This window comes from Vigna unguiculata, chromosome 5, assembly GCF_004118075.2.
Source record: "Vigna unguiculata cultivar IT97K-499-35 chromosome 5, ASM411807v1, whole genome shotgun sequence".
NCBI classification, from domain to species: Eukaryota; Viridiplantae; Streptophyta; class Magnoliopsida; order Fabales; family Fabaceae; genus Vigna; species Vigna unguiculata.
In genome coordinates this window covers 4776129-4803051 of record NC_040283.1, presented here as the reverse complement: position 1 = coordinate 4803051, position 26923 = coordinate 4776129, and the positions used below count along the sequence as shown (strand labels likewise).

The 26923-nt window shown below is 29.0% G+C and overlaps 3 protein-coding genes across 4 annotated transcripts; 2 read left to right on the top strand and 1 right to left on the bottom strand.

Moving 5' to 3' along the window:
- The first annotated feature begins 6934 nt into the window (after nt 1–6934).
- Nucleotides 6935–9861, top strand: LOC114185940 (tyrosine-protein phosphatase DSP5). Of its 2 annotated transcripts, none has more exons than XM_028073907.1 (5): nt 6935–7358; nt 7565–7658; nt 8365–8422; nt 8544–8587; nt 8932–9861. In XM_028073907.1, exons 1-5 carry the CDS (start codon nt 7201–7203, stop codon nt 9187–9189), a joined length of 612 nt encoding a protein of 203 aa, XP_027929708.1. In that variant the 5' UTR covers nt 6935–7200; the 3' UTR covers nt 9190–9861. The 2 variants fall into 2 exon arrangements, with proteins under 2 accessions (XP_027929708.1, XP_027929709.1); XM_028073908.1 differs by having other exon boundaries at nt 7124–7358; nt 7503–7658.
- Nucleotides 9862–13388: 3527 nt separating this feature from the next.
- On the top strand, nt 13389–14266 carry LOC114185304 (protein METHYLENE BLUE SENSITIVITY 1-like). The gene has a single exon (XM_028072961.1). The coding sequence runs from the start codon at nt 13617–13619 to the stop codon at nt 13929–13931; it is 315 nt and encodes a 104-aa protein (XP_027928762.1). The 5' UTR covers nt 13389–13616; the 3' UTR covers nt 13932–14266.
- A 4812-nt stretch (nt 14267–19078) lies between these two features.
- On the bottom strand, nt 19079–23080 carry LOC114185303 (WRKY transcription factor SUSIBA2-like). The gene is made up of 5 exons (XM_028072960.1): nt 22670–23080; nt 22312–22389; nt 20930–21813; nt 20685–20843; nt 19079–20209 (listed from the first exon to the last, which is right to left on the bottom strand). The coding sequence occupies exons 1-5, from the start codon at nt 22916–22918 to the stop codon at nt 19468–19470; spliced, it is 2112 nt and encodes a 703-aa protein (XP_027928761.1). The 5' UTR covers nt 22919–23080; the 3' UTR covers nt 19079–19467.
- Nucleotides 23081–26923: the final 3843 nt, after the last annotated feature.

Sequence of the window (26923 nt, the reverse complement as noted above, 5' to 3'; positions counted from 1 at the left end):
TAACATTATAATATTATCATCTATTAATATAATATCACACATATCTAAAAAATTGTATACTCACATGTTACGCTAATAGTTCAATAATAATAATAATAAAGTAGGACATACAAAGTTCAAACTTAAAACAGAATTTTTTTCGTGATGATATTAATTTTTCTACAGCGATATAACATTGAATAAGTGCATGTTTGGTTTTATTTTTAAAATATTTACAATCAATTTTTGTTAATAAATTGTTCAGAGACACTTAAAATCAATTTTTAAAACTAATTGTAAATGAAAAATTTACATTAAAGAGAAATAATTCTTTCTAACTTCTTCATCAACCAAAATTGATTTTCCTACATCAAATAAAATCAATTTTCTCAAAGTATTTTCAAACACATCCTAAATATAAGAGTCTAGGTTGTGTTTTTCACATAAATAACACTTCTCTTTCTTATGTATTTACTATCTTACTTATATAGGTTAGAATTTGAAATTGTTTACATTATAAAATTAATATTACAAAATGATATTTTTCTTGTTTGTCAAATTTTTAGTTTTTCAAATATGTTTTTTTTTAAGGTATCATTTTACTCTCTATAATGTGATTTTGGTTTTAGTCTTCATCTTCCATGCATTTAGTTGTTATCTTAAGTGTGATTAGCTCATAAATAATTTGCGTGAATCATTCAAAAATTCAAATTTATGTTGGTAAAAATCTTTTAATTTTTTTCCAAAATTCATGATTCTAAAGGTTTCATTTTCAATAGATGTTTTGTGGATGTAGCTAATGAGTTCTGGTTCATTTGTTATTCACCATTGTCACTAATTCCAAAAATGTCCATAATATTTATTGGGGAGATGAAATTCGTAATATTTTATTTGAATTGGAGATGAATTTAAAGAAGTGAAAAAATAAATAGTAATAAAATATAAAAAAAAGAGGTAAAATTCATAAACGTGTTGATTGAGCCTGTTTACTACTATTAATGAGCAAAAATTTCACTGTTTTTGTGGAGACCCAAAGTTTCAGCTTCTAATCTTTTTCTCTCTGCCACACCACTCCTCAAAACTTCATCACTCTTCACAGCACCTCTCCTCTCTTCTTTTCCTCTACCTTCTCTCTACCAAGAAGAGAATTCTGAAATTTTACTCTTCATCCATTTTAGAGCCCAGACCTAAGGCTAGCTCGTGATTCCCAATCTCAACTGCCATTCCCCTCCTCCATGTAAGTTGTACCTAATCTTTACATTTTCTTCTTCAATTCGAAAATTGTAAAGATTTCCTTACTGTTGAGCCAATTTTGAGAACCAACAATCATTCTTATTCTCTGAACCTGCATTTCCAGCTTATTAGGTTGTACAATTGAGGAGTTCTTGGTTGAAAGGATTCTAACTAGTTAAAAATCCTATAGAGGTAAGGGAAGCTAATTCTTCTTCTCAAATTTGTGTAGAAAATCCATGGATGAGTATGAATTATGTAATTAAGTGATGATTTCGTGTTTGTAATGCGTATGTTAGTGAAAATTACTCGTTGTTTGTTAGAATCTGATTTGTTGCATGTGGGAACAGATGTGTGACCTGATATTTTCGCCTAGGCGAGTTACTCTCGCCTGAGCGAAAACATTAGGAGATGCACCTCTGTTCCTGCGCGAAGACTCGCCTAGGCGAGCTGGGGTCGCCTGAGCGAGATAGCGATCTCGCCTGGGCGAACCAGCCTAGCCTGAGCGAGAATTCGCCCAGGTTTTTCTTTTTGCCCCTGTTAGTGCCTCGCCTAAGCGAGATGACTCCTCGCCTAAGCTAGACTTTCTAGCCTGAGCGAGATGTACTGTAGTTGTAGTGTTTTAAATCTGTTTTCCTCAGTAAAAATATATGTTTTAAAGCATCTTTTTGCAATTTAGACATAGTATGATTGGAATGCTACCATTAATGTGTTGAATGATTTAATTAGATGAGTTTAAATTTGAAAAAGAGGAAGTTGAATGGAATTTCAAGGGAAATTCAAGTGGGGTGGTAGTGTGTGTAAGGATGTGAGGAATCTAAATGGTTGGTATCCTGAAACTCCAATAATCATTCAAGCTCAGATAGAGTAGAATGAATTATGTCGTGAGGAGTAGCAGGAGGTCCTCGTCGTCGGACTTGATCAAGTCTTAGACGTGGAGGGGACTTACCCTGGGAACGGTTTGGTGAATACTCCATGTGTCCTGACTCTGCAGAGTCTGGAAATCATTGCAGGTGCAAGCCACCAAGAGCTCCAACGTCACTTACACAATCCGGATATAGAGTTTAAAATTTATGATTGAATTACATGCTATAATGACATCTTTTGTTGCGAAGTGTGTTGATATTTGTTTCTTTCAGTTAGCTTACCCTTCTTGTTGTGTGTCTGCTTTTGCATATTACCCCTTTGCAATGATCACCTATGTTTGGTGGGAGCAGAGCTGAAATCAAGTGGAGACGCTTCCCTTTGAGCAGAAGTTGGAGATTGGCAAGGAGTGCCATTGTACTTAGACTTTACTGTTTTATTTTGAGGTTTTGGGTGTAGTCTAGTATTCATTCTACCCCCTCTTACTTGATGTATATGAGTTCGTAGACGTTTTCGCGTGGAGGACTGTACTAGAGATGTTTTTTTTTTACGCGTGTTTTGTTTGCTCCTACTATCTGCTATGTTTGACCATAATATAATGTTTTGTTTGATAGTATGAAAAACTATTAAATGGGATGTTACAGTTTTAGGTGTGTCGTTATTTAGGGGTTAACTTTTGTGAAATTGTCATAAAATTTTAGAACATGGTGGCAAATTTGTATTTTTTTTTATCCAATCCAACAAAACTATTCTTGGAACCAGATGAGAAATTCAAAAGATAACGGACTTTTAAAATTCATCTCTTCTATATGTACTAAAAAATTCATCTTTTCATGACGTAAAGAAAATATTTTAGTGTAAAAATAAGAAATAGAAAATACGAAGTTTCCGAAATTGAGAGGAAAAGATTGAACATGAAGAGTCTAAGTCACTGATTTGACAAGACAAGTTTCATTTTCATTTAATAAAATATTGAAAGGAGCTGACGAAGAATTCATAGTCCCACTTCACCGTTGGCGATGACTCACTTTGACTGAGATGCAAAATAAATCGTTCCTTATTTTATTAATTCATTTTTTTTTAAATTGAGTGTGAAAAGAAAATACATATGTATTTTTTAAAAAAGTAATTCTATAACTTTTTTTTTATGAATTCGAAATTTATTTAGATTTTTAAAATATATTTTTCCTATCACAAATTCTATTCGGTTTTTTTAATTTTGTTTTCTTCTAATCGTATTTTATATTTTAAGAAATATAGATATTAATTTTATTAAATTAAATCATTTTTAAAGATATATTGTATCTTATTTTCAATATTTTTTATAATAAGTTTTGAGATTTAATAAATTTGGATATTTTCAATTGAATTTTATCAAATTTGTATAGTTTATTAAACAATAAAAAATTGTATATTTGTCAATTGAGTGTTTAAATTACGTATAAATTAGATTATGAGGTTAGTATCTTACTTGGTCACCTTGGTTATTGTTACTTCTAATTTTGTTTTTATATTATATGATGTACTTTTTGTGATAAACGTAATAGGTATTTTTAGTGTTCGTAAACAAAAATAAAAGGGAAAGCAAAAGGAGTAATTAAATTCGTTGGAAGAGTGCAAAATAAGGATGAAGTTGGATTTGTGCACAAGAGACATTCAATGAGACTCAGCAAAATTTTACGACTTACTTGAAATTTAGTTTCCTTTATTGTTTTAGATATATAATTTGTTTTGAAATTTCTAACAAATTTATACTTAAAAATTAAAAATTATAAAATTATAAATATTACCTGTTTTCGAAAATAAGCTTGAAAAATTTATTATTTATATTAATACATTTAAATAAAAAAAGTTATTAAAATTTTGCATCTTGATATTGTATATGTAATTAAGAGAGAAAATTATAAAACAAATAATTCCTTATGTGGTCTAGTTTGTAGGTCCACAAGCCAAATGTTATGTATGACAAACCAAATAAAATAGTCCATATTTCCTATGCAGAGAAGGTTGACTCGACCCACTTTTTGTGGATCAAATGTGGAATGAGCCGAAATGGGCATGACGACCCATATTATCATTCGTAACATGATCATACTTTGACTTGACTTAGGGTAGGCTCAACTTGGCTTCAATAGGTCATGGCCTAAGATCATCTTAATAAGATTATGACAATTTGGTCTTAACCCAACTTGACTAAATGTAAGTCAACCTCAAATGAAATTAACTTAGACCCATTCCAATTTGATTGAATGTTAGCTCATTCTAACTCGACTAGACTTGGGTCTAAGTCGACTTTGCTCGATCTAAACCTGAGTCAACTTGGCTTGATCCGAGCCTGGACCAATGCAACTATATTTGACATTGAGCCGACTCAATTAGAATGAGCTCAAATTAACTTGACTTGACTCTATCCCTGGTTGCTCAACCTGACCTGAAAAAAGCACAATAACTTAAGTATAAATCGATTTTACTTTGTTTTAATATATGATTCGACCTAATTTTACATGACTCAAAATGATTTAGATAATCATTAATTTGAGATTTTCAAAATCTAAAAACTTATTCACTATATACCCAATCTAAACCCAAGTGAAATATTAGACTTAAAATCTGAAAAATATAAATTTATATTTAACATAAGTTTATTTAAATGAATATGCATTTGATACTTTGTTTTCTTAACTTTTTAAAGTAAAAATATTTTTTGAGAAAGTTCAATTTGTTTAGAAGTCAGAAAAAAAGTAACTTTTCCCTCGAGCTAAAGAAAATGTTCACATTACTTTTTAGCCTTAGAAAAAAGGTTAAAACATGAATATTTTAAACTAATACCAATCGTTTAAAACCATTTTTTAAAATCAATCCAACACCAATGACAAATACCGAAATAATATACAACAATCTCTTGCATTACTTCTAATAAATCAGCATAAAACTACACATCATACTTGCATGCTAGAATCAAAACCCTTCACACTCCGTGTTTACCCATTTTGAATTTTGAGTCTTAGCAAAGTTCATCATTTTTTACATTAAAAAAATCACATAAACCAATAATAAACATAGTTCAATGGATTAGATGATCTTGTTGAAAGGAACAACAACCTTTGATTCAATGCATAGTAACATCTGTTCATACATCACGTTTCAATCAATCGTTACCACAATTGGTTGGTTTACACTTCTACAAGTAGGTTTAGTTTGACTCAACGTGAATACGAGGAATATTTTGTATCATACTCAATTCAAATTTTACTATATAAATAATAAATAATATTTTATTGTTGGTTAGCTAGTTTGGAGTACTATGTATTTATTTATCTTAATCACGAAAACTTGTAATTATCTCTTTTATAATATTTTTTTCACGGGTTAAAGTGTGATGTATTTGGGCAAAACACTTAAAAGATGCAAAATGGTATAATTTTAAAGTTTGTGAGCTTTCATTACATTAAAATTGTAATAAAATGACATGAGTTCAATTAAAATTAGAAAAAAAATACAACAAAATAAAATCGCACCAAAATAATACAACTTTTTAAAATAAAGTCATAACTTCAAAATTATACTATTTTAATAATTTTAAAATTAAAATTCTCCATTTTAATAATTTTGATAATATATTTGGCGGTAGACATTACTTCTATAAAATTTTATTTTGAGAAACAAATTATCTATTTTATTATATCTTTTCGCTAATTATCTCTTACGATTTTAAAGATTTTTTTTTTTTATTTCTCTCGTTACTTGTATCTCCTTTTCATCTTGGTAATTCAACTTCAATTCCTTTATATCACAGTTTTTATGAAGTTAATGAAGAAACATCTTTAAACTTCTAACCAACATAATATGTGATTTAGATTATTTATAAAATTAAAATACCTTATTTTATGATAATTATTTTTTGTACTTTTAATACTATTATATGTCAAAATTATCTGCAATACCCTCACTCATTAAGATTTTACTAATTTAATTAGTAAAACTTACAAAACGTTTTCAATGATTTAATGTTCCCTAAGTTAAATTATTAGTTTATATGCGGTAATAAAATTATTACATGTGAGTCATATCAAGAAAAAACCCAAAAAATAAAATAACCCTTTCATGTTCCTAAAATATTGTATTGTTATGGGTGCGTTTATTTCCTTGAAAGCTTTAATATATCATTGATGAAAGGGAAAGCAATAAATGTTTTTAAACAATTACAGCTGTAATATTTCGCAATATATTACAAATTATATATATAATATTTTACAATCATTATTAAATTAATAAATTTACAACATTAAACTATTTGGGATGACTAAAAATGTAAAATAGCTTTTGATATAGAAAATAACTAAGGAAATTCTTCTTAATTTAGTCGAGTAACGTTATATATATTATAACAAAATATGTAGTTATGTAGTTTTATACCATCAAACTATAAATCACATAAAACATTTAGCATGTATTCTCTCTAATATTCCTTAACATAACACTTGTAACATCACATATCAATAAAATCAAATACTTTAATTACATTTTTAAAAACACCATTACTGATATACCAAATTAATCTTCATTATTAATAAGGTTTAACATTTTGTACTCACTATTTGTTAACATAACATATAACATTGATACAAAACACAAATATCGAAAATATTTAATAGAAGTACGCAAAATAAATATAAAGTTATTACATACCATACAAAATGTCCTATGATTTTATAATTTTAAAATATTTCATTAATAATAAATTATTTATAATATTAAAAAATACATCGGAGGAAAATGTGATGTAAGGAAAGGGTGACGGTAATAATATTAAAAGAAAGAATAATAAATAAAGGAAGCGTAGTTCACTGCGGGTTCCTCGCAAGAGCGCCAACAGCAAAATCTAGTTGTACGCCGTTTTGGAATCAGAAGGGGAAAACCCCCAATTCGTTCGAAACGGCGTCGTATTGACGTTCCCACCTCCTTAAAAGGAGGAATAGAAGAATCCCAATAACAAGAGATTCTGAAAATTATAACTTCGCCATCGTCTCTTCTCCGTTTTCTATATAACACACATTCAATAAAAACCCAATCTTTCATATTTTCGAGAGAGATTCAGACATAGCATTGAGGCCTGGAACAACAACAATGGGGTTGATCGTGGAGGTCGAGAACGGCGACGACAACGACGCCGTTCTGGTTCCGCCCCCTAACTTCGCCATGGTCGAGGACTGCATTTTCCGATCCGGCTTTCCTACCTCCTCCAATTTACCCTTTCTCCAAACCCTAAACCTTCGCTCCATCATGTTCGTCTCTCCCGTCCTTCAATTCTCATTCTTAAAGTTTCTTTTTCACGCTTCTAGTCATTGGTTTTTCCCTTCCGTTTTCCTTGAATAAAGAATTAAATTAAAGAATTCTGTAATGTGTCTCATATTTTTATTTTTCCGCAGATTATGTTGTGTTTTTTAATGTTTAGCGTGAAACTTAAATACGAGGTTGCGAATTGGTGCAGATACCTGTGCCCTGAGCCTTATCCTGAGGAAAATCTAGAGTTCCTTCGGTCGCAGAATATTCGGCTCTTTCAATTTGCAATTGAGGGGAAAACGGTAATTTTTTTATTCTCCCGTACTGCTACTACTATTACTATTATTATTATTATTATTATTATTATTATTCATGTTCATATATTGCGTTGAAAGGTGTTTTTGTCGCGTGGTATGTGATTCATGTTGTTTTGAAGTGATTCTATTTACGATATGGGATATTTGGATTCTCTTGATTTTGGTGACAGATTTTATTGAAATGCCTGTCAGGTCAAGGTTTATACTGATGGATAAATTCTCACTATCAGAATAAGAAAAATAAAAAAGACTAAATTCTTCTACAGATTAAAATCAACTTTTGCGTCTAAATTTTATGAAAACTCTCTCATTTACTTTCTTTAAAATTTGAAATGTTCTAGTTGATTTCAGCCAGGAGAGAAGTGGGATTCACTATAGTTTGTAATTTTTTATTTTTTTTTTGCCTTGTAAGTGTTTATGGTGAAATTTATTCGAGCAAAGACTTGATAAGTTTGGTTCTGTCATGTGCAGTTTTTCTTTTGGTACTTATCATGCCAGACTCTTGATCTGGTTTTTTCTTAAACTATTAGTTTCGGTATCGAGTGAGTATCTTTCTGCGTTAAGGAAGAATTTTGAGTCAATCAAGGATACCTGTTGCTGATGGATGCATTTGAATTAAGGAACCAGTGTTGGTACCTTGTTAACCTTTCATTTATTTTCCAGCGATAACAAGTTTTTGTACTGTGTGCAGGATATTTCTACCCCTATTCTGAAGGATTCTGTCATGGATGCACTGAAAGTTCTAATTGGTACTCAAATATAACAACCATAGATTTGTTTTTCCATGTGTGTATATGTATTCTTGGTGTTACTGCATTGTCTCTCGTTTATTTGATATTAATAAGTTCCTGATTTTTGTTGTTGTTTCAGATGTGAGAAATCACCCTGTTTTGATCCACTGCAAGCGAGGAAAGGTATAAAAAGATTCACAAACTGTAAATTTAGGGTGTGTTCGGTCTCTATTGTTTAGAAAATATAAAGACAGACACATCGAGTTCACCACTCCAAGAACATCATCTTAAACTAGGACAACAAAGTAGAAGAGGGTCATACAAAAATTCCCCAAGCTTTCTCTGTTAATTTGTTTTAAAAGAGCTTTCTAACTTAATAGATTTTGGAGGATAATTTGGTTGTTCAATGGGATGAAATTATTTCAAAAGGAGAAAAATAAGAAGGAAACAAAACAGATCTATAATTCTTTTTTGTTCTTAGTTGTTTTAAATAAATATTCTGATGAATCGGCTCTTCTTTTATGCAGCATAGAACTGGTTGCCTTGTTGGTTGCTTGCGAAAATTACAGAATTGGTGTTTGTCTTCTGTATTTGAGGAGTACCAACGATTTGCTGGTGCTAAATCCAGGACAATGGACTTAACATTTATAGAAATGTTTGACATTCTAAGCCTGAGCCAGTGCCTTTACAGCATAATCTACCAGTACCATGGATATGGTTCAAAAAAGCGTCGGTTGTTGTACAAAGATGAGAATTTACAGAAGCCCCGATTGACATCATTTTAGCTGTGACGGGATTTTAATTTTTTTCCTTTTACTTGGTAGATTTCATACTTCATATAGTTTTCCTCAGATTCATTCAACGTCATTTCAAATATCTTTTAAGACTACTACTACTGCTAAAGAAAACCGTGTGGTCTTTTCTTTTCCTTTTTCTTTTCCACCTTCCCATTTACCCTTATTATTTACATGGTCTTGCACCTATAGAAATACAGTCGTGCAAGCAATTCATAGAAACGGGTCTACCATTAATTGTGAGTGTAGTTTTCTGAGGTCATGTATCTGTAAGCAAATAATAACCATTGTTAGTGTATAAGAAAATTTGATTTGATAGTTCCAAGGAATGGATCCATCAATATTTTGTCATGATCCTTCTGAAGTAAGAAGGGGGTAAGCAGCATAGTGAAGGGAGCAACTTGGAGTGGTTAGCGTTTGATATTTGAATGTTGGAGTTTAGTTTTTATTGTCCATATAAGTGAAAAGGTAGAAGAGCTTGTCCAACAGGAATTCGTGAAGAAAAACAGTGTATCGTTTTCCTTTTTGATTTATAAGCTTTTGCTTTGTGGATGGCAATGAAACACTCCAAAGCAAGAAAAGAAGTGTTTGATCGATGTAAAGGAATGCTATTATGTCGTATTTCTTGAATTGTTTCTGTATATACTTTAGCCTCCTTTTCTACTGTATGTTTTATTAGGCAAATCCTGTTTTTCATTTTCTTAACATTTCTTGGTATATCATTTAACCAAAAACTTTAGAAATGAAAACGTGTAACTATATTAAATTTTAATATCCACAGCTAGTAAACAGAAAACAAAAAGGATTTTGTGGAATAAAAAAATATACACTGAAATCACATTTTTATTACATATTTTTAATTTGTATTAAATAAAGATATAAAGATATTTATCATCATTATGTAAAAAGGATGTCTATGAGTATTTTTTTTTCTAATATAAGAAAATAATTAAATTATTATTATTTTTATAATTATAAAAATAAATTTTATTTATTTATTTGTTTATTTTGTAAATTATTTTTTATATTATTATAGATGGTTATTTTAGTTTAAAAAAATATTAAATTTGTAAGAAATATCAAATTGAAAAAAAATAGTTAAACTAAAAAAAATAGTGAAATTTGTAAAATAATTATTTTAATCCAAAAAAAAAAAATGTTACTTAGAGGAAGATAAAATTCGAAACAATATAGATGATATAATTTTACATTTTAATAAATAAAAACTATTTCTTTACTTATTGTCTAATAAAATAAAAAATTTAATAAGTTTTCTTATTTAAAAAAAGAAAAACTAAATTTCTCTTTTGAAAGAATGACAGTTATAAAATTGAATAATATATATATATATATATATATATATATATATATATATATATATATATAAAGTATATTATTTTTTATTTTTAATTAATTCTTTAAAAATATTAAAATTAGATATATTTTAGCGTAATGAAAATGTGAATTAGTATTTTATAATAATAATCATAATAATAATTTAAAATATCAAACAAAGACATTTTTTGTACTTTGAATTAATTGTGAACGAAAATAAATATGTATGTATTTTCATATTGTGAAGTGTACAACACACAGATGTGTTTTTATTTTACATTTTGAAACAAAGCAGAGTAGAAAAACATTTTGTATTGTTTGTGCACTCATAAATAAGAGAAGCACATTTTACTTCTCTTTTTGCCGTGAATATTTTTTTGCAAAAAAAAAAGAAGCCGAAAATACAGGATGTAAACTTAATAAAGTATGGGCTGTATATAGTAAAGCCCAAAATAAAGAAAACATCTATTGCTCTTTGGCACACTGACCATCCCCTCCGATTCTACCCAATGTTTTTTCTTAGAATAGCTCTCTTTCATCTTAAAAATAAAATTGAAGTGAAAATCATAGAATTGCATTAATTAACTATACATATGAATACTCCTTTGAGTAAAACTTTCAAGTTAATGCTTTACCCTAGGTTACAGCATCATTATCAAATAAACTAAAGGAACATAATGTTTAAAAATAATCTCACACAGGGTTAGTTTAGAAAAAAAAGAAAAAAAAGAGAAGTAAACAATAGATATATACTTTATTGTTCAAATTATAAAGCTTAAACTATAGAAAAATTAACTTTTCTATCTAATTAAAAAAACCTACGATGTACCAATACTTTAACTTGAGTCATGTATTTGTGTCCGACACATATACGTGTTTGATATTTTAGAGTACTTATCAATGAAGTATCTGATTTATAAAATCGTAGTACACTACAAGAAAATCTTTGAATAATGATAAATTTTAATGACAAAAAATAATTAGTCAAATTATTGACAACTAAAATAATTATAAGAAAATATAATTAGTTTTTAAATTGATAATTAAAATAGTTTCTATTACAAATTGATTTTTAAATTGGTCACTAACATTAGCTACCAAGATTTTGACTACCAAAATAATTTGTTTCTAAATTGGTCACTAACATTAACTACAAAGGTTTTGACTACCAAAATAGTTGGTATCTAAACAGGAAATTGGTCTCTAACATATTTATGGTTACTAAAATTTGTTATTATTTAAGAGTTTTCTTATAATGGTAATTTTATGATGACAATAATTTATATTTTTTTACTTTAGTATCGTATTGTGCATCATAGATTATATATTGAATAATTATAAAAAGAAAAAAAAACAAAAAAGACAATGGTAGCATGACACTCTAACAATAAACATTTTTATTGGAAAAATAATTGGATACGAAAAAACAAATAGCCTATGTTGGTCTCAAACCTGTGACCGTCGCGTTATTAGCACGACGCTCTAACCAATTGAACTAATAGGCCATATATTTTTTTATTCTAAATAACAGTTAAATTTGTTTATTGAAAAAAATTATTCGGTAAATTTTTTTATTGAAAAAATAATTGGATACTGACTAATTATAAAAGGAAAAAAACAAATAATTGTATATTGATTAATCTATTACATATTAAGAAAATAAGATATTACCAAAATTACTATATTAGTCATTGTCTTTTATTGACAAGCTATGATACACCGATATTTCAATTTAGGTCACAGATCCGTGTCTGACACGTATCATGTCCGATACTTTAGGATATTTTATCAATACTTATCAATGAATATCTAATTTATAAAGTCAAAGTATACTACAAGAAAATATTTGAAATAATGACCAAAGTTAGTGACAAAAAATAATTAGTAATTATATAATGACCAAATTGACAAGTAAAATAGTTTAAAAAATTATAATTGGTCTTTAAATCGATATTTATTATAGTTTCAATTATGAATTAGTTTCTAAATTGGTCACTAATATTAGCTATTAGGTTTTAACTACAAAAATAATTGGACTCTAATTAGGAAATTTGGATTCACACAATAACAATCATATAATTATTATATATTTTTAAGAATTATTGTACATTTTCTAATATTCATATCTCACTTATCAAATTTTATTATTTTGAGAATAAACGTATCGAATACGGAATACGTGTCATATCCGATACACGTATCGTATCTGTGCATCATAGCCTACATAGTCTTTATAATCCATTCAAAGCGTTTATAAACATGTATTTAATTTTATAAGATTACCTAAAGTTATATTTTTTTATAAAGACGAACATATAATTTTAAATATCCAAATTATATAGTTGATTAAGGAACTTATTATAGTAAAACTAGCTTAAAATACAAGTTTATTGACCATGGAAAAAAATTGACATCCATTTGTGTCAAAATTCGTAAATAATGATAGATAAATATCTGTACTTTTATCGATATTATTAATCCAACCCCATTGTGAAAACTACACCTCTAAATTAAGCTTTTTAGAGAAACTTTAAATTATGCTTAATTCCACTAAATTATTTGTTAAAGACGCATCCAAAATGAAACGCACTGATGTATAAAAAAATTGAAAAAATAAAGAACCCTAGCAATGATAGGTGATAAGATTGTGAGGAATCTAATACAATACACTGCGTTAAGCCCAAGTTGATACGAAGGGGAGGTGTCCAAAAGCAATTGGCCCAAACAAAAAACTCCGAATATTAGCGAATGAGAGAGGCCCACGTGTCCCGGACTCAGACATCATGAGAAATGCTGAAAATAATGGGTTCCAGATAAGCCTCGAGCGTTCCGTGCCTATTAATAACCAAAATCCATTCCACAAACGCGCAAGCGCAACGCAACGCAACGCAACGCAACGCAACGCATTACAACATAACAAACCCCTTTCGGTGGTCGAACACAAATTAGGGTTCTCCCATCCCTAGGGTTTACCTTCCCCTATTCCAAATCACTCTCTTCCACCGCAAAATCCAAACCGTTAAGGACAAAAGGAAGAGAATCATTCGTTGATCTTCGGAAGGAGAGAGCCGCATCTCGACGCGATGACAGGGAAGGCGAAGCCCAAGAAGCACACGGCCAAGGAGATCGCGGCAAAGATCGACGCCGCCACTACCAACCGCGGCGGCGGCAAGGCGGGCCTGGCTGACCGGTCTGGGGTGGAGAAAGGTGGGCACGCGAAATACGAGTGCCCGCACTGCAAAGTCACGGCGCCTGACGTGAAATCGATGCAGATTCATCACGACGCGCGTCACCCTAAGATCCCCTTTGAGGAGGACAAGGTCGTGAACCTTCACGCCACAATCGCCAGCGAGTCGTCGAAGGGGCGTCCAGGCGTTCGCGGAAGCCACAAAAAGTGATCGCAATCGGTCATTATCATCGCTTATGTTATAGCCCCTTCACGCTCTGTTTTTTGGTTTTTATTTTTCTTTCCTTTTATCTGTCTAAGTTAAAAGTCTTTTAGGGTGTTGTTGAGTATTGCGGGACGTGGGTATGCTTAGTTGTTTTATCCAGGGAAGGGACTATGATGCAATATGTATGAATGCGATGATGGTGTGTCTGAAGGGACAAAGAAGGGTTTTTTTTTGTTGGAAAGAGATTGACTTTGTTGTATGGAAGCCCTTCTTTTCAATGATCGAATGTATATTTGTTCCCTATATTGAAAGTTAAAGTGGACTTATTGACTTATTATTAATACGTGGTGTGTGGTGATAGATTCTGTTGGATTGTCCGTTTTTTGAGGTAATTGGTTTTGTGTTATGATGAATATGTTGAAATGAGGAGTGGTGCAATAACTGCTATCCTATGGATTGTGTTTAGGTTTAGGGTTGGTTTCAAGTGAATGGGTAATGTGATGTGATTGTTTTTGCCACTCTTCTTTTAAGACTCATTATAATGTAGAAGCAGAACAGGTAATTTTGATTACTCGAGTAGGATCAGAAGTTAGGTAAGCCAAAGGTAAAATAATTTATTTGGTTCTTACAGTGGCTTTCTCTTTTAAGTTTTAGCTCGGAAAAAACAATGTTAGTATTGTGCTTAGATTTTGGAAAAGAGACACTGTATTTTTAACTCTAGGCGTATTTTTTGGAAGACTGAAACTGTAATTTGCTGATACCGCCGGAAGACTTTCGCAGCGGTTTCATGTTGCTAGAAAGTTTTCTCTACTTGATTGGAAGGACTAAGTGAATAACTAACCTTCATGAAAGAATTCTTTACTGAATACATTCTGGTCGAATCTGGAAATACTTTGGTTGTCAATGAGACTATTGTCTTTTACCAACGATTAATTTGAACTCTTAATATATGATTTTTTAATCATGAGAGATTAACTGTACAAAGCATCTTAATGATTCCCATTCCCTCGTGATATGATTCATGTGTACCCTTGCTATAGTAATTTCATATTTCATATCAATAGAAGGAAGTGATTTTCTTAGTCTTGCCTCAGTAGAATTCAAAATACCAGTTTTGTTTTAATAGTAAAATCCATATTTAGATACTTGTGTTCTTGTGACTTTGACTCTGAAGCTTGCAAATTTTCAATTTCTATTTCTTTGTGGTGATAGATTCTGTTGGATGCTGAATTTGTGCAGTTTTATGTGTCTATAGCCGCATTCGTTTTTATTGTTCATGATCATATTACATCTTGGCCAGGTTATAATGAGAAATCTTCCAACACTGGGCTATATCACTTTTTATTTTACATCCTTTTTTCTGGTTGGTATTGATATTGTAAATGTGTAAAGATTACATAGATTTGGTTTTTATGCTTCAGCTATTAGAAAGCGCAACACAGCAGAAGCGACAAGTTATAGCTTATGTTGCTAAAGCAGAAGCACACAACATCTAATATCTAGATTCTCTGTAGCCAGTAGGCTTAAGTTATGATGAGTGCTCTTGTTTGGTTGGATTTAGAATAGTGTTCCATACATTGCATAGAAATTGGGATCATGACCAGTTTCTTCTTTGTTATTTTGACAAAAAATAATTGAAATTAGTGCATAAATTGCTTATAAGTTTGGACGTTTTCTAAAAGAGAGAGAGTAATATTATCCATGACAGACTTTGAGCCCTCCATTAGGAAATCTAACTCATCACAAACTCAGATATGACATGATCGTACTATGAGAGAGCATTTATTATATATATATTTTCTTAATTTGGTAGATTTGATAAAGACTAAAGTTTAGAAGATTTATTTTTGCATATATCAATTTCTTATTTACAATGTCTCAATCATATCAAAGAATTGTTCCATAGTCATGTGACATGGATCCCTAGATTAAGACTAAGTAAATAAGTACAAAACATGTCTGTACACAATCAACAAAATTACTTGCCAGGAAGGTTGGTGACTCATGTCAACAATGAAGGCTGATTGTGTGAACAAACAGAGTCATAGTAATGGTAGACACAAATTATTAATAATAATGTTGATGTTAATGTCTAAATTATTTTTAAAGTATAATTTTTCAAATAAAATCACTCATTAACATATTAAGGCAAAATTTTTAATGCAATATTAAATAAGTTGCATCAAAATATAACTTTCAAAAAATTATTTTTTTAAAATAATTTTAAATTTAATAGACTAATAAAAATACAAGTATATGAAATTAAATTTTAAAGAATTTTTTAATAATTAATATTTTTTCAATATAAACAACTAATAACTTTATTTTAATTATTTGATTTAAAAAATACTAAAATAAAACTTATTAATAATAATTATTAGAGAAAATATATAAAAAAATAATTATAAGTAGGTAATGAATATTCGCGAATCGGACATTCATTAAGTATTTATTTAATATTTGTTACGAATTTTATACATTTTTTTGTCATCCGAAATATTTAATTCAATACTTATAAAAGATTTCAAATTATTCAGAAGTTGATGTAAAAAACTAAACTGTTACATATATTTATCTCTTAATCTATCAAAATGCCTTCCCAACTTAACAATAATTCAGATAAGTGTTGGTGGATGTTATTTTAGAGTTTTTAGTTTGTTTCAATTTGGTTTGGACATAAAATTAAATAAAATCAGAACAAATCAAACTAACTTTTGAGGCTTGATTTGGATGGTTTTGTGGCTTTATCAAATAACTATTTATTAATATATGTATGTTATTTGTATTTTTTATTTAATGTTATATAATGAATATTCTTATTTTACTGTACTATAATAAAGTATTTGTTCTTTTTCTTTTACTTAATAAAAAATAAAATAAAAAACACGAGTGGTGGTTATGTTATATTTATATATTATGACAAACAATTTATAACTATACGGAAGAGATAAGCTTTTGTCATCTTTTATTTTTATTCTCTTAATCTTTATAATTTAAAATTTAAATAATTGTTTATAACAAAAATATATTTTTCAATTTTATTATTTTAGTAATTCTTAATATTATTTATACAATATTATTTATAATTTTTTATTCTAAAACTTGAAATACATTTTATCTATAAGTATATTTATAATTATATAGAATTTTTTTTCTTCTAATTTTACTCTTTTTAATTACTTTTAAAATTTAAATAATTTATAAATATTTGAAAAATCATACACACTGATACGTTAAACACGTTATAGTTCTCTCGGACACACATTCATATATGAATGAAATAATATCTAATATACTAATATTTAAAATCAAACTTCAAATCAAACTGAACTATATTCAATTTTTAAAAAAAAGGCATTTTTTATTTTAATTGGTTATTATTTTTTTAATATCACTTTTTAGTTATTTTTGAATCAGTTCCATTTAGGAAATTGTGACAGATTATTTTTTGAAATTAGCAAATCTTCCACGTTATTCATTACTACTATCAACAAATTTACAAATATAAAATAACAAAAAGTAATGTCTCCCACAATTATAATATTAAATAACGTTATTTTCAATATAAATATTAACGACACTTATTATGATATTTTCTGTTTAATATTATATATATATATATATATATATATATATATATATATATAATTACTATAATATAAAAATGTAATGTACATAAAATAGTTTATAATTCAAACTTTAACGCTTTTATTTTTAGATCAAAATATTAAACCTTGTCTCTCCTTTTCTTCTTAAAATTTATTTTATATTAATTTGGTCTTTCAAATAAGAATGGCGGGAAAGTTTGTATACATTGAATAACATTCAAATCAATTTTTAACGTTTAAAAACGTGTTTTGCATAGAAAATTTATTAAAGGAATGTAAATGTTTTAAAACTTAGATAACTAACATTATAAGGTTAAAATAATTTATTAGTTATGCAATCTACGTACTAATAAAATACCAACTATTATTGTAAGAGAATCACTTCATTGTTATTTGTGTGTAGTTTACTCAAGATATGAAAACAATTTCTTTAGCACGAATTCTATAGAAATAATGATTTTATGAAATTTAAATTATTATTATTTGCTAATAATTCGTAAATAATATTATTAAACTGTTGATGCTTGTTGCTATAATATTACTATATGTGTTATCAATTGATTTGAATAACGAAAACCACTTTTTTTCTGGGTTGGACTTGATGTGGGGATATAGAGGTTTTTTGTCAATTAAGATTTTACGTATAAGATAATTATTACCAAATTATACTTGTATTATTAGAAAAATATAACTCGATTAACTTACATTTTTACCAAGCTACTAATTCACTTCAGTGGTCAAATATGTATTTATACCATATTATTAGTGGAACAATATAACTAAACTAAACTAATCTTTCAAATTCTCACATAGGATAATCAATTAAGTTTTGTCATGTAGAATAATCTCTACCAAATTACTTTTAGTCAAGAAAATAAAGTCATAGCTTTTGTCAAAGTTAAATTAACATATTAGATTTTTCTCTAAATTTCTAACCACATCCTTCATTTGAAGATTGGATAAGAGGTATTGTTAAAATTTCTACATATGCATCTGATCAAATTTCAAATCAAAGTAAATTTATTTTTTTCTCTTAAATTTCAAATCAAAGTAAATTTCTTTTTGTCTCTTTCTTGAATCATTTTCTCTTTTGTTTTGCATGTGATATTGTTGATACTTACTCAAGAGAGTTCTGGTGCTTATATGTGGCTCAAGAGAACTCTGGTGCTTACCTGTGGTTCAAGAGAGCTCTGTATGAATCTTCATTTGTCTGTGATCGTTAGGGAATATTTCAATTATTGATATGAGGTTTTTTTCTTTTGTAGATAGAGCAATTTATGAAAGTTAAAGCTATTAGGAACAACAGTTGAGGTTAGGAGTCTCCAAGTCTAGGTAAGGGAAGCTAGTATTATTTTTATGCATGTTTATGTTTTGATTGTACAAAATGAACTTGAATGGATGCTATTTTGAACTAAGAAAACAGTAAGAATGATGACCAACATATGTAAAACATGTCATAACATATGTTGTGCTTTAATTTCTAACATCAAACCGTTTTTCAATAACTTAACTATATCTACCAGAATTAAAAACATATTTAAACCAAAACAAATAATAGTGTGTTGCATTAGTGATCCATGGGGAAAGGGTTCAGACAAATGCTATTCCTGTATGAAGGGACTGACATGGTTGACAGAGAAGGTGAAAATGAATCCAGTAGGGAATAATGTTAATTTCCTACCAGTAAAACTAGTTACAAATATATGTAAAAGATTTAAGATTTTGTTTATGAAAGAAATGAAACAATAGGAGCCATAGGAAATGAAATTTACTTACCAAGAACTTTGGTAAGCAATTTGTATAAAGAGATTATAGCTTTTTTCAGCAATAACAAAACAACTGAAGAATTATAACAGGAGGGAAGACACTGGAATACTAAACAAAGAAAAAAAAACTCAGCATCTGCTGGTGTTGCTAATAGCTGCAAAAGGAGTTTATGAAGGGAAATTTTGCATGACTCGTTGATAAATGGATGGTGGTGCTGAAGAAGAAGAGAGTGAAGCATTTGCATCTAGTGAGGGAATGCAGGAGCCATATATAGTATCATCCTTCTGTTCCTGCTTAGGCCTCAGAAACACTGTATCAATGTCCTTCACTTGCTGCCCAGAAAGGAAAGATTGGATAGGATTTATTGGTTTGGCACAGTTGAAGTTAAGTCCAGCAATTGAAAATTTTCCAGATGAGGGAAGATTCAATGGTAGTGGCATTGGAAAATCAGGGAACATTGAAGCAATGGATCCAGATTGAGGTGCAGCAGCACAACGATCAGGGTTGAGTCCATAGGAGCTATAAGGCATGGTGTTATTCAAGGAAGGATACTTCATTTGGCAAAGGGAAGAAGGAGGAAACTTCATGTCACTGCTGAAACCTCCAATCAAACTAGGCCTCAGAAACTCACTGCTGAATTCAGGTTTTCTGTCAAAATGATGTGCAAGAGTTTGATGAGTATCAGGCTTAATGCCTCCACTCCCTGGTAAAGCAAGACCCACTTGCCCATTCACACCATTGGGGTGTAAACCACCATCACTTGAGTTTATCTGATTGCTGGTTCTTGCAGTGGGCACTTCATGATTGTGCTTTCCCTCATAAGTTGTAAGGACAAATTTTAGATTGTGTGAGGCCCTTTCCACATGTTTCCTTACCATACATCCAGCACTCGTGCATTTGTAGTAGCTCCTGAAATTCAACAGATCCATCAGAAAATGTTCAATACATATCAGCCTATAAGCTCAACTGAAAAATGCATTACTATTGAGAAAAAGCTTGATGTGATGTGAATGAAAAACATAGAGAAAGAATCAAGCTAATCTGCAGAATAAACCACTGATCTTCTTAGCACACTTTCAACTTAAGAATGAAAATTGTCTACTCTTCAAAAAGAGCAGTGGACAAGAAACAGAAAACATCAGCATTCAACCATAAGAAATAAGAATCTAGAATAATTTGATCAATATGCATATCTCTTTAAATCTACTAAAACTCTTCAAATAGTAGAAAACTTGAAACTTCATCTGAGATCACAATAGCCCAACAAAGAGAAAAACAAACTCCTTATATTACAAATGAAATCAGGTACATGAAGAACTGAATGTCTTTGGACACATGACACCATTGAGCACAATGAATGCAGAAAGAAAGGCAAGATCATTACCTAGGATTTGGATTTCCTTTGACAACCTTCTGTCCATACTTACGCCAGCGATAACCATCATCAAGTATGTCCACATCACTCTCAATTTGGACTACCACTCTTGGCTCACGAACAGACCTAGGAGGCAAATTTGATTCAGCTGGATAACTCTCTTTCTTCCTGAAATGACAAATTAATGCACAAAAATTTTAGTTCTTTCCCCTTGAGAAGGAGCCATAAAGACAGTATCAGATAGAATATAATACCTTCTTTTAGGTTCCGATTCATCATTCTCAACTTCATCTTCAACCATCGGAATTCCTTGAGTGGCTCCATCTTCTTCCATATCATGACTAGCAAGTGTAGAAGAAAGCTCTGGAGTCTCTTCCGATTCAAACATAGATAGAGATTTAGCTTTGTTGGTTGATAAAGGATCTGAAATCTCAGTCACAACAGAAGTTGATGATGTCCTTTCCTGACCATCAGCCTTCCAATCTAAGCTGTTTTTTGAATCTTTTACTCCTGACTGAATATTTCTCCACATGAACCCACCATCAGCTTTAGCCAATGCACCACCTTCTTCAGCCATGTCTGAAACCTCATCTGTAGAAAGTGCAGATCCCCTATGGCTAGAGTGTGGTTTTACATGGTTATGATTACCCTTGTAGATGATTTCTGTAATTTGGCCATCATGGGATCGTTCCACCTTTTTCTTGACCTGACAATTAGGTTGTGTACATTTATAATAGCTTCTGGGATACTCACTACCTTTTACCTGCTTTTGTCCATATTTTCTCCAATTATAACCATCCTCTGAGGTTCTTACACTTCCTGTTGCATGAGATACTTCTTTCAGTTCTCCTTCTGAACCAGGTTGCCCTCCAATATCCTCACAATTCATACCGTTTTTCGGCACACCACTTTCATCGCTTACTTCTTCAGACCCAGAGATTGGCCTCTCAACATTATTGGCATTAACAATCTTATCATTTACCATTTTCATGTCATTGTATGAATTCACTTCACTATTTTTCACAGAATGGCCTTTTGAAAAATCTGCTGGGAATGAAAAATCTAATGGTTTCTGAACTTGAGCAAGTAGTTGGCTTTCTCTATTCCCTCCTTTTACCGAGTGGAAATTACTACAAACCTATTGAGTTCAATGTTACCAACCAAATTCACTAGTATTGTCAGAAAAATATAAATTAAATAGATTCATTTAGGATAATATCTCAGAAAAATTATAGCTCTCGGGATCTGTCAACAAATACTACACAAAAAACTCGGCTTCATTGATATTTGTTTAAAAGGATTCACACATTATCAAAGCATGTTTCAAGCTTATTGTGAGTCACAGTACTTAATTGGCACAGACTTTTACTCCCCATTCTCTGCATCAAACACATCCAACTGAACTGAATGGTTTTCAATATTCAGATCATGCAGAAAAATGGCGGAATAGATTGCAGAAGTAATGCATCTGCAACAGCAAGCATCGACAATTTAATAAAATTCATTGTCATGCCCGTGACAGAAACCGGCATCAACCATTTAATAAATTGTTTACATGCTTCTGACACAGATAGCACTACGCAACCCCAATTGCATTTCGGATTCGTTAATAATCACAAAAAATAATTAACAATACCTGATTCAGAGGAGCAGAATAGGGAGGAAGAGTTGGCATCACGAAGAAACTCCCCGTGGTGGGTGATGATGGCGTTGCCTACAACACCAATTAGAAAACAAAAAAAAAAACAAAAAACAAAAAATCAAACCTCCATGGAAAGTTTCAAAACAAAGGAAAAGGGTGATCACACAACAACAAACCCAGATGCAGCAAACCGTTCTCCAATCAAGATTGAAATGTTACCCAGACAAAATCTATGATCTTTAATGCAAATTCATATTTTGTGGATCATTGGGGTAGAAACTGGAATTTTGATTGAAAAACAACACCGAAAGTACCTATGAAAAAACGCATACATATATATATATAACCAAACCTGAGAATTTGGAAGCATGATTGGAGAGTCCAACAATGCAGTGGGACTGATGCCAGGAGGAATTGTGAGATGAGTAGCAGGAGAAGGAGAAGGGTTGGTTGAAGTCTCACTGCAAAAGAGTGTTGTGTTGATTTTTGCAGCATTTGAATTGAAACCTCTTCTCTCAGCCAGGCTTCTCTTTGCACCTTTTGATTCTGTTTCTTCATTACCATTGTTGTTGTGATGATTATTTAGATCATTTTCTTCCATTTTGAAAGACAAAAATCAGAATTTATATTGGAAATGGAGATTGATACGACGAAAGGTTAGGTTCAGCTCCAGGACTGTGGAGCTGAAACCAATGAAAGTGAAGATTTGAAGTTGTTTCTGCCGTGAAATCTTTGCTTCCACATACAACACACAACCCAACCATCATACACACCATTTCTCTCACACACACTAATCTCTATGCATTTATATACACAAACTTTGTCTTTTTGCACAAAAACCAAATCTAAATAATAAATAAATAAACAAACTAATAAATAAAACTTACCATCTTAGTGTCAATTTAGTAAACAAAGTTCATACTCTTCGTATTAATCATTGCACTCCATTAATTTAAAGTTTTGCTCTTTTGCACCATGCCATTTAAGGTTTTGGGATAACATTAACAACTCTGATTAATATTTTAGGTTCTAAAAAATATCATTTCATTTTATTTTATTTTTAAAGTCTTTATACAAGGATCAATAAATAAAACTAATATCATAGTTTTTACAAAAAAATAAATAAATTTAATTTCCTGATATATTCTTTCATGCGTATTGTTTTTTTTTCTAACTCACGAAATAAATTAAGAAAATTTTTATTTGAATTTTAAAATGACAATTCTAAAAAAAATAAAACAAAAGATTTATTGTTTTATCATAAAGGTTTGATAAATCGAGAAGGAAGAAGTACATGGTTAGATATATGAATCAATGTTAATTATTGATGCTTATTTAATAGTAGATTTTAGTTGGAATAAACAAAAAGAAATATATAACGATGTTAGGTTGATAAATTAATTAATGAAGGTTAGGGCGAATTAAGTAAAAGTTTAAGTAAAGATGAGTAAAGAAGGTTATGTAACATAATACAAAATTGCAATCACTAGTTTCAGAAAAAAATGACATGCGAAAAATCCGAATTAACACAACCACACACGTTGTTGTTACATCGGAAAAAAACACTTTTTGTTTTGCGAAATTTAGTTTCTGTTCTTCAAATCTACATGCAGAATTTTTCGGATCATAATTCTTAGATTAGATCTCAATCTGCTATTTATTGTATTCTATTTTCTAACCAATTTTATTTTCTGTTATATGGATTGTGTCTTTTTTTCCTTTAATGTCTCAGACTAGTTACGAAGTTACACATTTTTATCACACTATTTTATCTTTAATTTATTTCTTGCAATAAATTCACAATTTCAAATGATACTCTACAAACCCTTTTTTTTTCTTCTTTGACCTTAAAGAAAATGCAACAACTAAATTGAAAAAGATAAAAACGGTCATTTTTTTAAATAGTAATAAAAATAGATATACGCGTTGAATGTTAAAAAAAAATTGCTTATAATAATCTTATTTTACTTAAATAAAAATATGTTTCTCTTAAAAAAATAATTAAAATATTGCGTGTAATAGCTCATCCTTACCTATCTACATATCCATATATCAGATGTATAACAAAATTTGACTTGACCAATATTAATGACATATTAATTATTTTATTATTTTAGAATTAATTATTTAATGATATCTTTTTAAATATTTTTCTTCTTAATTAAATAGAAATTTAATTACTCTCAGTTTATTATTTATTAAATAATTTATTCAATGCATGAATGTTTTTACAATTTTAAAAAAGACTAACTATTCCATGCTAACTTTTCATTTTCATAAATATTAATTTTTATACTTTTTCCATTTACATATATTTCATATATTTTTTTCTTAAATTAAAATTTTGCAACCTTGCATTTATCTATCTATTTATTTGGTTTATACACAGCACAAATGTCTTTTATAAACCGATATTAATCACATAAAGATTTTAATTTTATCATAGGATTAAATATTTAAAATTATCCCTTAGCAACTTATAAAATATTTAAAATATTGATTAAATTTCAAAGTTATATATATATATATATATATATATATATATATAAGTCCTAAATATTGTTTTATATTTATAACCACGTATTTTTTATGAGCATGTGATCGTTCTCGTTATGCTTAAAAAAAAGAGAGACTATAATGAAAAACAATAAACAGATGACTTTGTTAAGATCGTATTAATTTCATATATTATATCTCCAAAAGTTAAAGAAAAATAAAATAATTTAAAATTATAGAAAGATAGTAAATTTAGATACATTTATAAAAGTGATTTTTCATTTCAGTGTTCATATGTATTTTCTAAATTTATTCTTTATATAGTTTTTTTTTCTCAAATTAAATAATTATTTTTTATAATTTTATTGTATTTTTAAATTTCATTATTTTTTATTTAACGATTTTTCTAAACTTAATATTTTTTATTTATAAATTATATATAAAATAAATAAATAAAAATTCAATAAAACTGTAAAATTATTTGTATTTAATTTTATATTATATTAATAATAATGGTTAAATATGTTTTTATCCCTCAATCGTTAGTGAATTTTGGAATTAGTTCATTCCGAAATTTTGAAACAATTTAGTCATTTATCTCTTTCAAATAGATTTAGTATTTTTAACTAAATCTTATTAAGTTTATTTGACATTTCAAATCGCGTTTCAAAATTCACTTAACGTTAACGTTAAGAAACCAAAAACATATCTAATCCTAATAATAATAATAATAATTTTATTATTTTAAGAAATGAAATATATGCTGGCACATATTTTTTTAGTAGTTAATAATTAAAATTGGTTCATTTTCTATTTAATACTTCTAGAATATAATTTAAAAATAAAACTATTATTGTTTAGCAATTTTAAACTCACTCTTCTAATATTGATAAATTCGGACCCTTACATTTAATCAGATTTGTATTTTTAATATAAATTATTTATTTAATGCGTGAATATTTTTACAATTTCGAAAACTTTATTATTATTTTTTGTTAATTTTCATTTTCAAATTTATCAAATCCTTTAGTTTTCTTTAATTAAAATTTATTTATTTTTCTTAAATCAAAATTTTAATTATTATCAATTATTTATTTTATACACATCACAAATTAATTTAGGAGACATGTTAAATAATTAATTATTTAAATTATTTTATCATCAGTGTTATTTAAATTATTTAGGGCAGTTTATGAAATATTTTAAACGTTCAGTAAAATGTAAAGCCCGTACATAATATAATAGGAAATATATTAAACTTTATTTGCCATCAGTTTCATATTCTGAGTATATATAAATAATAAATAATTTATTGAATGCATATCTATAATTTTAAAAGGGTTTATTATTATTTAATTTCAAGTTTTTAATTATCAAAATGTTAAATGTTTTAAATTTCTTCATTTACATACAGTTTCATTTAATTTTTTCCTCAAGTCAAAATTTTAACTAATTACATTTATTTATTTACTTTTATAAGCTTCACAAATATTTTTATGCATATTACTTAGGTTGTATTTGCATCTATGGTAGGAGTTTTGTATCTCTAAAGAGCTTTGGTTTCTATTTGTTTATATTTATACAAAAATAATTTATTTTAATATATTTTATATAATTTGTTTTTTAAATATTTTTAAGATTTGTTATTACATTTAACGGTTTATTGTTGAAGAAAACATAATTCATAAAAAGATGATGCACAATTCACGTGTGGATAGTTTTAGTTAAAAGATTAAGAAAGAAATAGAGAAAAATGAAAGAGAAAATTATGGGTACGAGTCTTCTACACTTTAATCTTATACATAAAAATCCAATAATATGTACGGGGTTATAGGGATTATAATTTATCAGGGGTGGAAATATAAGTCGTCGGACCAGTCCACAAATTCGAAAAAATAACATGGGGCGGATTAAGACAGTGAACCCACAGGTCCGTCAAAGTCCGCAGTTCGCGCGGGTTAGCCCACGACCCGCACGGGCCGGCACGCAAGCTTGCATAAAAAAAAATCTGCACTTGTGTGTATCAATTACTCTCCTCCGGACTATTGTATTAATGTTTTAACTTATTGTATGACGAAAAATGACAAATATTATGTATTATTTAATGTAC

Bases quoted from the DNA above. Each gene is read 5' to 3' on its own strand.
- LOC114185940 (XM_028073907.1), top strand. From the start codon at position 7,201: ATGGGGTTGATCGTGGAGGTCGAGAACGGCGACGACAACGACGCCGTT. The intron at 8,423-8,543 runs GTACTCAAATAT...TTGTTGTTTCAG, and splicing joins TGCACTGAAAGTTCTAATTG to ATGTGAGAAATCACCCTGTT. The intron at 8,588-8,931 runs GTATAAAAAGAT...TCTTTTATGCAG, and splicing joins TCCACTGCAAGCGAGGAAAG to CATAGAACTGGTTGCCTTGT.
- LOC114185304 (XM_028072961.1), top strand. From the start codon at position 13,617: ATGACAGGGAAGGCGAAGCCCAAGAAGCACACGGCCAAGGAGATCGCG.
- LOC114185303 (XM_028072960.1), bottom strand. From the start codon at position 22,918: ATGGAAGAAAATGATCTAAATAATCATCACAACAACAATGGTAATGAA. The intron at 22,390-22,669 runs GTTTGGTTATAT...TTGGTGTTGTAG, and splicing joins TCATGCTTCCAAATTCTCAG to GCAACGCCATCATCACCCAC. The intron at 20,844-20,929 runs GTATTATATTCT...TTGTCATTTCAG, and splicing joins GAATCGGAACCTAAAAGAAG to GAAGAAAGAGAGTTATCCAG.